At 39.8% G+C, this 13842-nt stretch overlaps 1 protein-coding gene across 4 annotated transcripts in view; it reads left to right on the forward strand.

Moving 5' to 3' along the window:
- Positions 1–13842, forward strand: part of EFCAB11 (EF-hand calcium binding domain 11) — a 172236-nt gene that overhangs the window by 140709 nt on the left and 17685 nt on the right. For 2 of the 4 annotated variants that reach the window (XM_027572402.1, XM_027572400.1), the window contains exon 7: positions 562–903. The exons of 1 other annotated variant lie outside the window; for it this stretch is intronic. In XM_027572402.1, the coding sequence (XP_027428203.1) occupies positions 562–600 (39 nt within the window). In that variant the 3' untranslated portion in view covers positions 601–903. Of the gene's footprint in view, positions 1–561; positions 904–13842 lie in introns of those variants that run through there. One more of the 4 variants, XM_027572399.1, reaches the window with a different exon arrangement.

Consider the following 13842-nt stretch of genomic DNA (forward strand, 5'->3'; position numbering starts at 1 on the left):
TGCCCACTTACCAGCGGTGTGATCTTGTGAAGTTGGTGGACCACTTTCAGCTCAGTGTCTCTGTCTGTAAAGTGGACCCATCCCAGCACCATGCCGAGATTCAATGAGATGAGGAATGCCAAGGCAGTTCAGTGCAGATGTCAATCATTGTTCCCATCATTGCTATTTATTCCCCGAACATTTTTCTTATCTCTCGTTGGTTTATTCCACATTTCTGTTGTGTATTGCATATATATTTGTTACTATATCACAGAAAGAATGCACAGGATGATGACAAAAACCATCATTTCTGCTTTAAAAAAAAAAACCTGTGCATTTGGCTTCATTCCTTTAAATGTATTGAATATATTATTTTTGTAGGTTTTAATAAATACCTTTTCCTTTCCTTCCCACCATAGGCATTATCAGTGTAAGAAAAAAATAGGCATCAAATTTGCCTTCAAGTAGGTGCCTCTCACTCATAGACATGCAAAGAAATAAAGATTGTAGAGTTCTCTTGATGAAGAAGTGTGACAAAAATAACCTGTAAATAACTAAATAATTTTTTGTTTCATTTTCCAGGGAAGTAGATCAAGACTCAGACGGTCTTGTCAGCTTTAAAGACTTTGAATATGCCATGAACTATGGACAAAATGAAGCCTAACTATTGTGAACTGCTTTTGGCAACTTCTGGGGAGACAAATAGATTGTAATGTATATTTAAATGTCAAACTCTGCTCCGTTAGTGATGTAATTATGTTGTATACTTGTGATTAAACTCTCCATTGTGGTTTTCAGATGCTGCTATTACTTGCATCGCAGAATCCTAGAGGTAGGTGGTCATTACAGGTAGTCTTCCATGGGGCTAGCAGCCCTGAGCGAGGCTGCTGCTGGCTTGGCCACTAGGGCGGGCCCCCACGCTTCCTCTTCACTCTCAACCAACCACACCCACCCACACTGTGGGCTGGGGTGCTCCACTCACTAGTCCTCACCACTCCACCTGCTCGCTCCCTAATTCTCATTGGTTCCTAATGTCTGGAGAGAAGTCACTCTTTCCTGCCAGTGGTACCAGTTTCCTTTTTGCATTCAACTTTTTTTGAACAAATAATAGCACCGGTGTGTACTGAGTGCTTAACGATGTTCCAAGCAATGAGCAAAAAAGCATTGGAAAAACAAGGACTTAAGATTTCTCTAACATAATGGACCCAGTGTCAAAATCATCATTGAAAAATGGCCCTAGGGCAAAAAAAAACAGATTGGGCTGACACAAGTAAGTCTTCTCCAGCTGTATACAGAGGAAGGACAGCATGCAATAAGGAAGGATACTGGGAGCAAAAGACTTATTTGCGGAGCCCTTTCAGATGGCTTGGGCGTGGGGTTGGTGTGGCTACTCTGCTGTCCTCTGCTGCACACTTCCTGGCTGTGGGTAGCCCCGCCTGCACCAAGAGCCTGTGCCGTCTGCGTTCACATTCTCCGTCTTTTGCCCTTTGGTCCGTGGGATCTGGTAATTGCTGTACCGGAACAGAAACTGTGACACGGGACCCTCAGTATGTATTTTACATAAATTGCTGGTATCAGTGCCAATATTTTAGCTCTAAGTGTTCAGAAATCGTAACGTTAACATTAGGAAAACATCTAATTCAAATTTTAAAAGCAGTAAACATTTAAAGATCAAGTAAAAATAGACATTTGTACAATAGAAAAATTAAACAAGCATCATTTGAACACAAATTATTGGCAGATAAACTTAAAAACAAGGTCTTAAACTGTTATAAATCAAAGGAGCCTCAGGAGACAAAACAATATAATTTGATCTTCTTAGAATAGAAAAAAAGAACATTAGGTAAGGACTAATAAAGAATGGACTTTAGTTAATAATAAGTAGTACTATCTTCACAATTTTTCTGCAAATCTAAAGCTACTCCAAAATAAAAAGACTATTTTAAAAATCTTATTCAAAGATCAGCAAACTAAACATTATCAAAAATGAAGAAAACTTTGAAAATCATTGAGAAGTACAAATGAATATTGTTTCAAAAACAAAGTGGATCCAAGGTATCCTTGAGTATCATGTGTGTTTTAGTACAAATTGTTACAGCTGATGGAAAGCCCTTTCTGACTTTGGGTAGAGTTTTGTTCAGGAAGTGTTTTCATCAGAACTTAAATAGTTGAGTCATTGGTCTTCATCTCAATATATAAGTGATACTGATTTTAGATTTTTTTAAATATCGAAATCAGAGTAAGCCACCAACAAAGTGCCAGTATTTCAGAAATTGCCATAATGCCAAAACCTTGAATTGCAGTCACCATTTGGATGTTATTTCTCCTGGCAAACATGACAAGAGAAAGAGAGGATTCACTTTCTCCAGTTGATGTGGGAGGCAAGAGGCCAGGCTGGGAATGGCTATTGGGCAACTCCCTTGACCCTGGATTAGTCCAGGCTTTTTTCGGTCTCAATGACAGAAATCTACCCAAACGAGCTTAGATGCAAAGGGAACTTACTAGAAAATACTGGGCTAGCTTACAGAGTCTTAACATAAGGAGGGCAGTAGTGCAGCTGAGTTTCAAGATAACTAGCAGTGCAGTACCTCCAGACCCTGCCTCTGTGCCATATGAACCATCAGCCTCACTTGGTTCCAAAAAGGAGTTGGCCCATGATCTGTCCAGTTCCAAGTCCAAAGACCCCAGAAAGAGGCTCTGGTTGGCCTCTGGATCAGTCAACTCTGGTTCATCTAGAGGGTATAGACATGGCCACTGGACACTCCCAAGTGTACTGAGGGCTGGTCACAGGGAGTGGAAGTTGGTAAAAGCCAGGCAGCCATTCCACTTTCTTAGAAGAAATTGCACCTAGTCTAGGTTGGAGAGCATGCCTAGGATTTGCTGCTTAGGAGGGTCCAGTCTCTCAGAGCAAAGATCAAAAAGAAAGGGGAGGTGAGAAGCTGCTCATGTCACTCTCTCCTCCTTATCACTTCCCCTAGGCCCAATCCAAATCCTCATCCTGTAAGTTTTCCCTTCAGCTTCTCACTTCCAGGTCCCAGTCCCTACCCTCATCCCCAAGTCCACATGATGCTGTCTGTATAGTGTGACCTTGTTGTTCTACCCTCAGTTGAATGGCCCAAGGGTAGGCAACCATGCAAGTTGATCAACTCCATCCCTTACCTTGGGAGACATCAAGAAGGAGAGTGAGTGAGACATAGCAGTGCTCCTCTGAGTGGCTGAGTGGGTGGTTATGACTCAGGAGCAAATGCAGACATGTTTTCCACCACATGGCCTGGAAAACCAAGGCAGCTGGTTTGCAATGAGAGCAGAAAGTGAAATAGCTAGAGGAGAACAAGAATGAAGCTGGAGAAACCCTATGGTACTTGCTTTCTGGTTAAAGCTTATGTGCAAAGCCCAGTCATAACACTTTGGGTCCTATGAGGTAACCCTGTATCCTTCCAATAAATCTTTCTGCTCAAGCCAGCTGGAGTTGTTTTCTGTTATTTGAAACCAAGAGAACCCTAACTGTTATAAGCATAGAGCCAAGGACAAAGTCCTAGGTAACATCAGCATTTACTGGGGCAGCAGAGAAGAAGAGTCTTCTAAAGAGACTAACAAAAGATAGTTGAAGATAAAAGAGGAAGCACTTCTGTCTCCAACAGCCCAGCCTCTACTTGACCCATCACTGTAATCAGCTCCAGTCTTCCCTGTGGCAAAGCTCTCAGAGAGCTCACGAGCGATCTCCTCCAGGCAAACCTACCAGTGCCTTCCAGACTTGCACTTGTCCCTTCTCCTGGGCCCTTCTCTTTTTAGGCTGCATGACACTGCCCTCTCATCGTATATCTGTGCCCATTTTTCCTACTATCTTTTTGTGATTCCTGTCCTACAGCCATCCCGTAATGTGAGTATTCTCCATGCTCCTATAACTGGCCAGTCTTGATCAACATTCTCCAAGGATCATTTCATCTGCCCCCAAGACTTCAGCTAACACCTTTATGGATATGACTTCCACAAACATAGCTTTATCATTAGTCTTGACCTCTGCTCAACCCAGACCTGTGTTCTCATTTGCCTGTTGGACATTTCCACCTCAATTCCAAACTCACTGAACTAAAATCAGCCTTGTTGTTTCCTCTAATTTTCAGAACTGGTTTCTCGCTCTGTGTTTTCTATTTCTGTTAATGGCAACCACCCGGCCACCCACCCTGAGCTGTCATCCAAGCCAGCTGCCTCAGGGTTCTTTTCAAGTCTCCCCCATCTTCCTCCGCTCTGACACTCAGCCAGTCACTGTGTCTGGAGTAACTCCGTGACATTTTCTTCCAGCCCATCATGGTCTCCCGCTGTGTTCTGATTGCCACTCCCATCCTCCCATCCAGCCATTCGTTTTTCTTTTCATTGGTATAAAGAAGAGTAAAGGATGTGCTGATAAGTAAGAAACAGACCCCGCTGTCAGGAAATTTTGTCTAGCATGTCAATTATCTTCCCAAAGCACAGACAAAACTTATTTTTTCTCTGCTCCAAAGCTCTTAGTAGCCACCTTTTCTATTGGATAATGTCTCAACCTTTAATATGTCATTCAAAGCCCTCTATAATCTGGTCTCAACTTATGTGTTCAGCTTCATCTTTCACAACCCCCTCTATCATCCCATCCCACAACTAGGTGACTCACACATGCACACAGTCCCTTTGCCCCAAAACACCAAAATGGCAAGCAGATCTTTGCCCCATGTAGAAAAGTAACAAATAACCTTGGAATTAGTATCTGATGAGAAAATAGGAAAATGCAACCATAAAATAATAATATTCAATGAAAAAGAATACTGGGCCACCTTCATGCTAATGAGTATTTCCCCCTCACAGTTGTCACCTTCAGAAGAGGGAAGGGGGCCTAATTATGCTAAGTATTTTGTATTTTTAAAGATTTTACTCTTGAAAATTTATTGAGACAGGTTTAGTCAGCTTTTTTTGCAAATGAGGAAACAAGTCTCAGAGTCTAAGTGCCTCGACTCAGGCCAAGTGATGAGGGTGGGTGGAGAGTGTTAGGATGATAATTCAAACCTGTCAGCCTTAGTAAATACAAATACTTTCCTGCCATGCTGCATTGCCTCCAGTGGGAAAATCATCCATGACATTCGTCCATATTCTATAGTTACACTTTGTTTTTTGTTGTTTTTTTTTTAATTTTTTTATTGTTATGTTAATCACCATATATTACATCGTTCGTTTTTGGTGCAGTGTTCCATGATTCATTGTTTGTTCATAACACCCAGTGCTCCATGCAGAACGTGCCCTCCTCAATGCCCATCACCAGGCTAACCCATCCCCCTACCCCCCTCCCCTCTAGAACCCTCAGTTTGTTTTTCAGAGTCCATCATCTCTCATGGTTCGTCTCCCCCTCTGACATACTCCCCTTTTCTTCCTCTCCTGTTATCTTCTTCTTTTTCTTTTTTCTCAAAATATGTTGCATTATTTGTTTCAGAAGTACAGATCTGTGATTCAACAGTCTTGCACAATTCACAGCGCTCACCGTAGCACATACCCTCCCCAATATCTATCACCCAGCCACCCCATCCCTCCCACCCCCAACCACTCCAGTAACACTCAGTTTCTTTCCTGAGATTAAGAATTCCTCATATCAGTGAGGTCATGTGATACATGTCTTTCTCTGATTGACTTATTTCACTCAGCATAACACCCTCCAGTTCCATCCACGTCGTTGCAAATGGCAAGATCTCATTCCTTTTGATGGCTGCATAATATTCCATTGTGTATATATACCACATCTTCTTTATCCATTCATCTGTCGATGGGCATCTTGGCTCTTTCCACATTTTGGCTATGGTGGACATTGCTGCTATAAACATTGGGGTACACGTACCCCTTCGGGTCCCTACATTTGTATCTTTGTGGTAAATACCCAGTAGTGCAATTGCTGGATCGAACGGTAGCTCTAATTTCAACTGTTTGAGGAACCTCCATACTGTTTTCCAGAGGGGTTGCACCAGCTTGCATTCCCACCAAAAGTGTAGGAGGGTTCCCCTTTCTCCACATCCCCGCCAACATCTGTCGTTCCCTGACTTGTTAATTTTAGCCATTCTGACGGGTGTGAGGTGGTATCTCATTGAGGTTTTGATTTGGATTTCCCTGATGCCGAGCGATGTTGAGCACTTTTTCATGTGCCTGTTGGCCATTTGGATGTCTTCTTTGGAGAAATGTCTGTTCATGTCTTCTGCCCATTTCTTGATTGGATTATTTGTTCTTTGGGTGTTGAGTTTGATAAGTTCTTTATAGATTTTGGATACTAGCCCTTTATCTGATATGTCATTTGCAAATATTTTCTCCCATTCTGTCGGTTGTCTTTTGGTTTTGTGGACTGTTTCTTTTGCTGTGCAGAAGCTTTTTATCTTGATGAAATCCCAATAGTTCATTTTTGCCCTGGCTTCCCGTGCCTTTGGCGATGTTTCTAGGAAGAAGTTGCTGCGGCTAAGGTCGAAAAGGTTGCTACCTGTGTTCTCCTTTAGGATTTGGATGGACTCCTGTCTCACGTTTAGGTCTTTCAACCATTTGGAGTCTATTTTTGTGTGTGGTGTAAGGAAATGGTCCAGTTTCATTCTTCTGCATGTGGCTGTCCAATTTTCCCAACACCATTTGTTGAAGAGACTGTCTTTTTGCCATTGGACATTCTTTCCTGCTTTGTCAAAAATAAGTTGACCATAGAGTTGAGGGTCCATTTCTGGGCTCTTGATTCTGTTCCATTGATCTATGTGTCTGGTTTTGTGCCAGTACCATACTGTCTTCATGATGACAGCTTTGTAATAGAGCTGGAAGTCCGGAATTGTGATGCCGCCAGCTTTGCTTTTCTTTTTCAGTATTCCTCTGGCTATTCTGGGTCTCTTCTGGTTCCATACAAATTTTAGGATTATTTGTTCCATTTCTTTGAAAAAAGTGGATGGTATTTTGATGGGGATTGCATTGAATGTGTAGATTGCTCTAGGTAGCATTGACATCTTCACAATGTTGATTCTCCCAATCCATGAGCATGGAACGTTTTTCCATTTCTTTGTGTCTTCTTCAATTTCTTTCCTGAGTATTTTATAGTTTTCTGAGTACAGATCCTTTGCCTCTTTGGTTAGATTTATTCCTAGGTATCTAATGGTTTTGGGTGCAATTGTAAATGGGATCGACTCCTTGATTTGTCTCTCTTCTGTCTTGTTGTTGGTGTATAGGAATGCCACTGATTTCTGTGCATTGATTTTATATCCTGCTACTTTACTGAATTCCTGTATGAGTTCTAGCAGTTTTGGGGTGGAGTCTTTTGGGTTTTCCACATACAGTATCATATCATCTGCAAAGAGTGAGAGTTTGACTTCCTCTTTGCCGATTTGGATGCCTTTGATTTCTTTTTGTTGTCTGATTGCTGTGGCTAGGACTTCTAATACTATGTTGAATAGCAGTGATAGAAAATAAAGAGGCTGAGAAAAAGAGAGAGAAACAACTACAGGATCACGAGGGCAGAATTCGAGAGATAAGTGATACGATAAGATGAAACAACATTAAAATAATTGGGATCCCAGAAGAAGAAGAGAGAGAGAGAGGGGCAGAAGGTATATTGGAGCAAATTATAGCAGAGAACTTCCCTAATGTGAGGAAGGAAACAGGCATTAAAATCCAGGAGGCACAGAGAACCCCTCTCAAAATCAATAAAAATAGGTCAACACCCCGACATCTAATAGTAAAACTTACGAGTCTCAGAGACAAAGAGAAAATCCTGAAAGCAGCTCGGGAGAAGAGATATGTAACCTACAATGGTAGAAACATTAGATTGGCAACAGACCTATCCACAGAGACCTGGCAGGCCAGAAAGGACTGGCAAGATATCTTCAGAGCACTAAACGAGAAAAATATGCAGCCAAGAATACTATATCCAGCTAGGCTATCATTGAAAATAGAAGGAGAGATCAAAAGCTTCCAGAACAAACAAAAACTAAAGGAATTTGCAAACACGAAACCAGCCCTCCAAGAAATATTGAGAGGGGTCCTCTAAGCAAAGAGAGAACCTAAAAGCAGCAAAGAGCAGAAACGAATACACTTTGTTTTTGACCCAAAATGAGTTTATCCAGATTCATTGACCACCCTAAGTCAAGCATCTAACACATAATAGGTATTAAATATTAATTCCCATTTTAACATGTCACTAGTCTTAACCCAAACTCCTTTGGGTAATTAATCAGACCCACATTCCATTGGGTTATTAATCAAATCAAAGATTTGCCACCAGACACAATCTCTTTTAAAGTGTGCTGTGGGTGTTGTGAAAAGAAGGGACACCTGCACCCCAATGTTCATAGCAGCAATGTCCACAATAGCCAAACTGTGGAAGGAACCAAGATGTCTTTCAATAGATGAATGGATAAAGATGTGGTTCATATATACAATGGAATATTAGTCATCAGAAAGGATGAATATCTACTATTACATCAACATGGATGGAACTGGAGGGTATTATGCTAAATGAAATAAGTCAATCAGAGAAAGACAATTATCATATGGCTTCACTCATATGTGGAATATAGGAAATAGTGCAGAGGACCATAGGGGGAGGGAGGAAAAACTGAATGGGAAGAAATCAGAGAGGGAGACAAACCGTAAGAGACTCTTGACTCCAGGAAACAAACTGAGGGTTGTGGAAGGGGAGGTGGGTGGGGAGATGCGGTAACTGGGTGATGCGCATTAAGGAGGGCATGTGTTGTGATGAGTACTGGGTGTTATATGCAACCAATGAATCATTGAACGCTACATCAAAAAATGATGTACTATATGTTGACTAATTGACTTTAAATTTAAAAAAGTGTGCTGCAGGGCTCTAAAGACAATTGTCAAAGAAGAGTTCTAGAAATGCTCTAAAAAAATGGAAGCATTTTTAAAATAGATGTGCACTTTCACAGCACTTATCTGTGTGCTGCACAAATTCTGAAGAGCATGTTTCACCAATCACACTATTTGGTGTTCACGCTTCACTTACAGAAGTATAATTTCGGATTAATGAAAACAAACCATTGGTTACTTTCTTTTTTCTTGTAACTTTTGAGGAATCTGTTTAGAACTGCAGAATTAGGTAAAATAACACACAAATTGAAATTTAATGGCATTGGAGTAGCTGCTCACAAAGTGACCTTTCATACACAACAAATTTAAATCGGCTTGGCCCCATGGATTGAAAAGTGGCTTAAAGCAATTTAACATAAAACAGTTGAACATAATAAAATATTAAGTGTTCAATCTAAATTTCTTAGATTACTAAATTGGTAAAATACTCAGAAATATGAATCAAAAAGAACATTATTGTAACTTTACAGAAAATGCAGATAAATTTACATGAAAACATAAACTGAAATCCAAATATACTCCCTATTTTATGGTTTACTGATCCTTGGAAAAAAAAAAAAAGAGGAGCAAAACAGCTAAGTTTGTTATAGTATGTGACTTTAGGAAGAACAATTTCAATAAATTTGAATTTATAGAAAAAAATTGACCAAGGATCTAGAAATACATCACAAGTACCATCATAGTAACAGTCATTATAAAGTAGAAGCCAGGTTTGGTCATCTTCCTCATTTTAAAGAAAGAAGCCGACCTTGCTTTTAAATGATGTTTTTAAGGCCAAACATGGCAGCAATAGTGCTTGAGTCCATTTTTTTTTAAAGACTTTATTTATTTGAGAGAGAGAGCATGAGCGGGGGTTGGGGGGCAGAGGGAGAGAGAGGAGCAGACTCGCCACTGAGCAGAGAGCCTAATGTGGGACTTGATTCAGGCTTGAGACTCAACTCCGGGACTCCGGGATCATGACCTGAGCCAAAGGCAGATGCTTAACCAACTGAGCCACCGAGGTGCCCCTTGAGTCCATTTCTTTATCAATCTTTCCCTACTGCTCTCGGTATTAGACTGCTCGTGGGATGAAGCTTGTTTATTTCTTTTTCCCCCTTTTTCCTTCCCTTCCTTCTTTTCTTCTTTTGTTTTTACTATCCCTCTCATGTTCACAAATAGAATTAAATACATTGGGCCATCCAAGATTCAGTTGGAGCTGCTTTTTTTGGCTGATATACAAACCTATATCAACAGTTTTCCCCCCTCCTACAAATAAAAACCAAAATTGCGGGATACTTTATGTCTTCCATTAAATATGGAAACTTCTTGGCCATTATCTCTTCAAATACATCTTTTGCCACATTCTTGAAGAGAATGTCCTGTCGGACTCCAATTATACGTATGTTATACTGAGGCTATCATCTGAAATGTCTCTCATTCTGTTCTCTCACCCACCTCCTCCTCCTCCTCTTTCTCGTCTTCCCACCTCTCTTATTTTCAGTTTCGTAATGTTTACTCTCATTTATTGCTAGTGGGAATGCAAAACCGTACAGCCACTTTGGAAGACAGTTTGACAGTTTCTTACAAAGCTAAGTATAGTCTTACCATATGATCCAGCAATCATACTCCTACATATTTACTCAACTGACTTGAAAACTTCTCTCCACATAAAAACTTGCACATGAATGTTTATAGCAGCTTCCTTCATAATCACCAAAAACTAGAAGCTACCAAGATGTCCTTCAGGAAGTGAATGTATAAACAAAATGTGGTATAGTCACACAATGGAATTATTATCCGGTGATAAAAAGAAATAAGCTATCAAGCCACAAAAGGACATGGGTGAGTCTTAAAATGTGTATTAAGTAATGAGGCCAGTGTGAAAAAGTGTAAAAAATTATACCAATGTGACATTCTGGAAAAGGCAAAACTATAGTGGTGACTAAGATTAGTGATTATCAGGTTTTTTGCAGGGTGTGAGTTAAATAGGTGGAGCACTGGGAATTTTTTTTTAATCCGGCAAAAAATACAAGATAAGCCTGGAGCATCTTGTAGTGCTGGAAAGTAAGGTAGTGCTCAAAAAGCAAACAAAAAACAAAAACAAACAAGACCCCCTTTGTTGACAGGGGGTATGACAAAGGGACATAGGAACCAACAGAAAGAACGTCCAGTGACCAAAGTTGGAACAATCTGAGTAACAAAATTGACAAAGTAGTATTGGGTTGTAATGCAAAGTAAAATAAATATCCATGAGTCCATACTGATTCAAATAAATGATCGAATAAAGAAATAAAGGGAAGAGTAGAGACAAATCTCCTTTGCAGAAGAATTCCAAGTAATTTATGGAAGTTCTCTGCCCTCAAAGAAAAGGAGTACAACTCTCCATTTCTTAAGTGTGGGCTGAATAGAATGACTCTCTCCCAAAGAGTACGGTACAGAAGCGGGGGGGGGGGGGCACAGAGGAACAGTGGAGAAACCTGACAATCACTACCTCAGCCAGGTGATCAAGGTCAATATTAACAATAACAAATCATGCTGATACTATGAACCGTTATGTAGGTGATGAAAATGACACTTTACCTCTCTGGATTTTCTCCCCAAAACCCACAACCCTAGTCTAATCATGAGGAAAACATCAGACACCTCAGTTCGGAGACATTCTACAAAATGCCTAATGCTCCTCAAAAATGTCAAGGTCATCAAAAACAAGGAATGTCTGAGAAACGGTCACAGCCAAGAGGAGCCTAAGGAGACATGACAACCGAATGTAATGTGATATCCAGGATGGCATCCTGGCATAGGAAAAAGACATTAGGTAAAAATTCAGGAAATCTGAATAAAGTAAGGACTTTAGTTAATAATATTGTACCAGTATTGTTTCCTTCACTATAGCAAAGGTAACTTACTAATATAAGATGTTAACATTAGGATACACTGGGTTTGAGATATATGGGAACTTTGTACTATTTCACAATTTTTCTGTAAATCTAAAACTGTTCTAAAGTTAAAAGTTTTTTAAAATTTTTCCCATTACAATTTTACTATGGTGAAAATTATATCCCATGCTACTATTTAAATTTCTAACTAAAGTGTAGATGTCAATTAAAAATATGCAAAGGGATACATAGCTTTTCAATATAATGTTATGGGATACTTTAGCAAAAAACTTTGAAGACCACCACTTTATGGCACCTTTATAGGACTCTTTGAACTCTCAAGGGTCAAGCCTTTGCCATGGGGAAGTATATTCACAGCCTCTTATATGATTTGGGTTGGTTTCTGACAAAGAAGAGACCTCATATAGTTTAAAGTACCTTCTTTTGAATTGCATTTGGAGAACCTTCAAAAAACTAAGAAAAAAATCTCCAGCTGTCCTATTATATTACTTTCAATATACATTTCAAGGAAAGAAATCCCTTAGCTTTGGACCTATTGAAAAGAAAACCCTTTATACTTCTTTTGAACTTCATAATTCCTCACAACACTGAGAAAGCTGTAAGGTACCATCTACCCACAAGGTATGGCTCCTAGATTCTCCCTGTGTCCAGTCTCGAAAGACCTGTTAATATAGCCAACACAGAAACTTCAGTGCCCATTGATGGATTAACGGGTAAAGAAAGTGTAGTGGTTGTGTGTGTGTGTGTGTGTGTGTGTGTGTGTGTGTGTGTGTGTAATGGAATATTATGGAATAATGGAATACTATTCAGCAATAAAAAAAGAAATCCTGCCATTTGCAAAACAAGGACGGACCTTGAGGGCATTATATTAAGTAAAATAAGTTAGAGAAGACAAATACAGTGTGATTTCAGTTACCCATGGAATCTAAAAAAGCCAAATTCACAGAAACAGAAAATAGAATGGTGGTTGCAGGACCGGGGGAAATGGGGAGGTATTGGTCCAAGGGTACAAACTTCCAGTTATAAGAGGAATTAGTTCTGGAGATCTAATGTACAATATGGTGACTATAGATAACAAGACTGCATTATATGCTTGAAAGTTGCTAAGAAAATAGATTTCAAGTGTTCCTATCACAACCTTTTTTAAAAAAGGTAATTATGTCAGGGGATAGAGATATTGACCAACCTTATTGTGGTGGTTATCGTTTCATAATATATAAGGGTATCAAGTCATCACATTGTACACCTTAACCTTACATAATGTTGTATGTCAATTGTATCTCAGTAAAGCTGGAGGAAACAGCCTGCTCATGGTTGGAGCACACTAGCACATTGTGACTAACTCTCCTTTGTGTTCCCTGCGCTCCTGGCAGCTTGGCCTCAGCTTGGTCCTGCATCATAGCCGTGGAAGCCAGCGTGGTCATTGTGAGATTACTCAGAGACAAGTTTGGTTTTATAAGGTTAATATTATACTCATTAAAATTATAATGGTGTCTTAGTCTGTTCGAGCTGCTATAACAAGAATACCATAGGCTGGGTGGTTAATGAACAGAAATCTTTTATTTCTCAGTTCTGGAAGCTGAAAGTCTGAGATCAAGGTGCTGGCAGATACTGAACCTGCAAGAGCCTACTTCCTTACAGATGCTAATTTTCTCACTGTAACCCTACCTGAGCATTAATCCCATTCCTGAAGGCTCTGCTCTCATGACCTAATTGCCTCCCAAAGGTCCCACCTCTTAACACCTGGGAGTTAGGATTTTAACATCTGAATTTGGCGGGGTGGGTAGCAAACATTCAGACCAGAGCAAATGGTAAAAAGCCTAGTTCTTCCTTAAGCCTTTATCTCATATACAGATCATACTGTTCTGTTTATAAGTGTCCAAAAATTTATTTATCACCTTCAGGTGGCTTTTATAATTCTCTTACATTTCCTTAAGTTTTAACTGCACCTATAAAATGATATATTGTTATCTTTTCTTGATTGGTCTTCGTAGGTATTCATCACTTTTATTAATCTTATCAAAACATCAACTTTTGGGCTTGTTGCTTTTCTTTATTTTCTGTTTCATTATTTCTGCCCTTCTCATTTTTTCTTCTTCTTTCTATTCTGCTTTTTTCCCCT

Source organism: Zalophus californianus, chromosome 6 (assembly GCF_009762305.2).
Source record: "Zalophus californianus isolate mZalCal1 chromosome 6, mZalCal1.pri.v2, whole genome shotgun sequence".
Classification (NCBI taxonomy): domain Eukaryota; kingdom Metazoa; phylum Chordata; class Mammalia; order Carnivora; family Otariidae; genus Zalophus; species Zalophus californianus.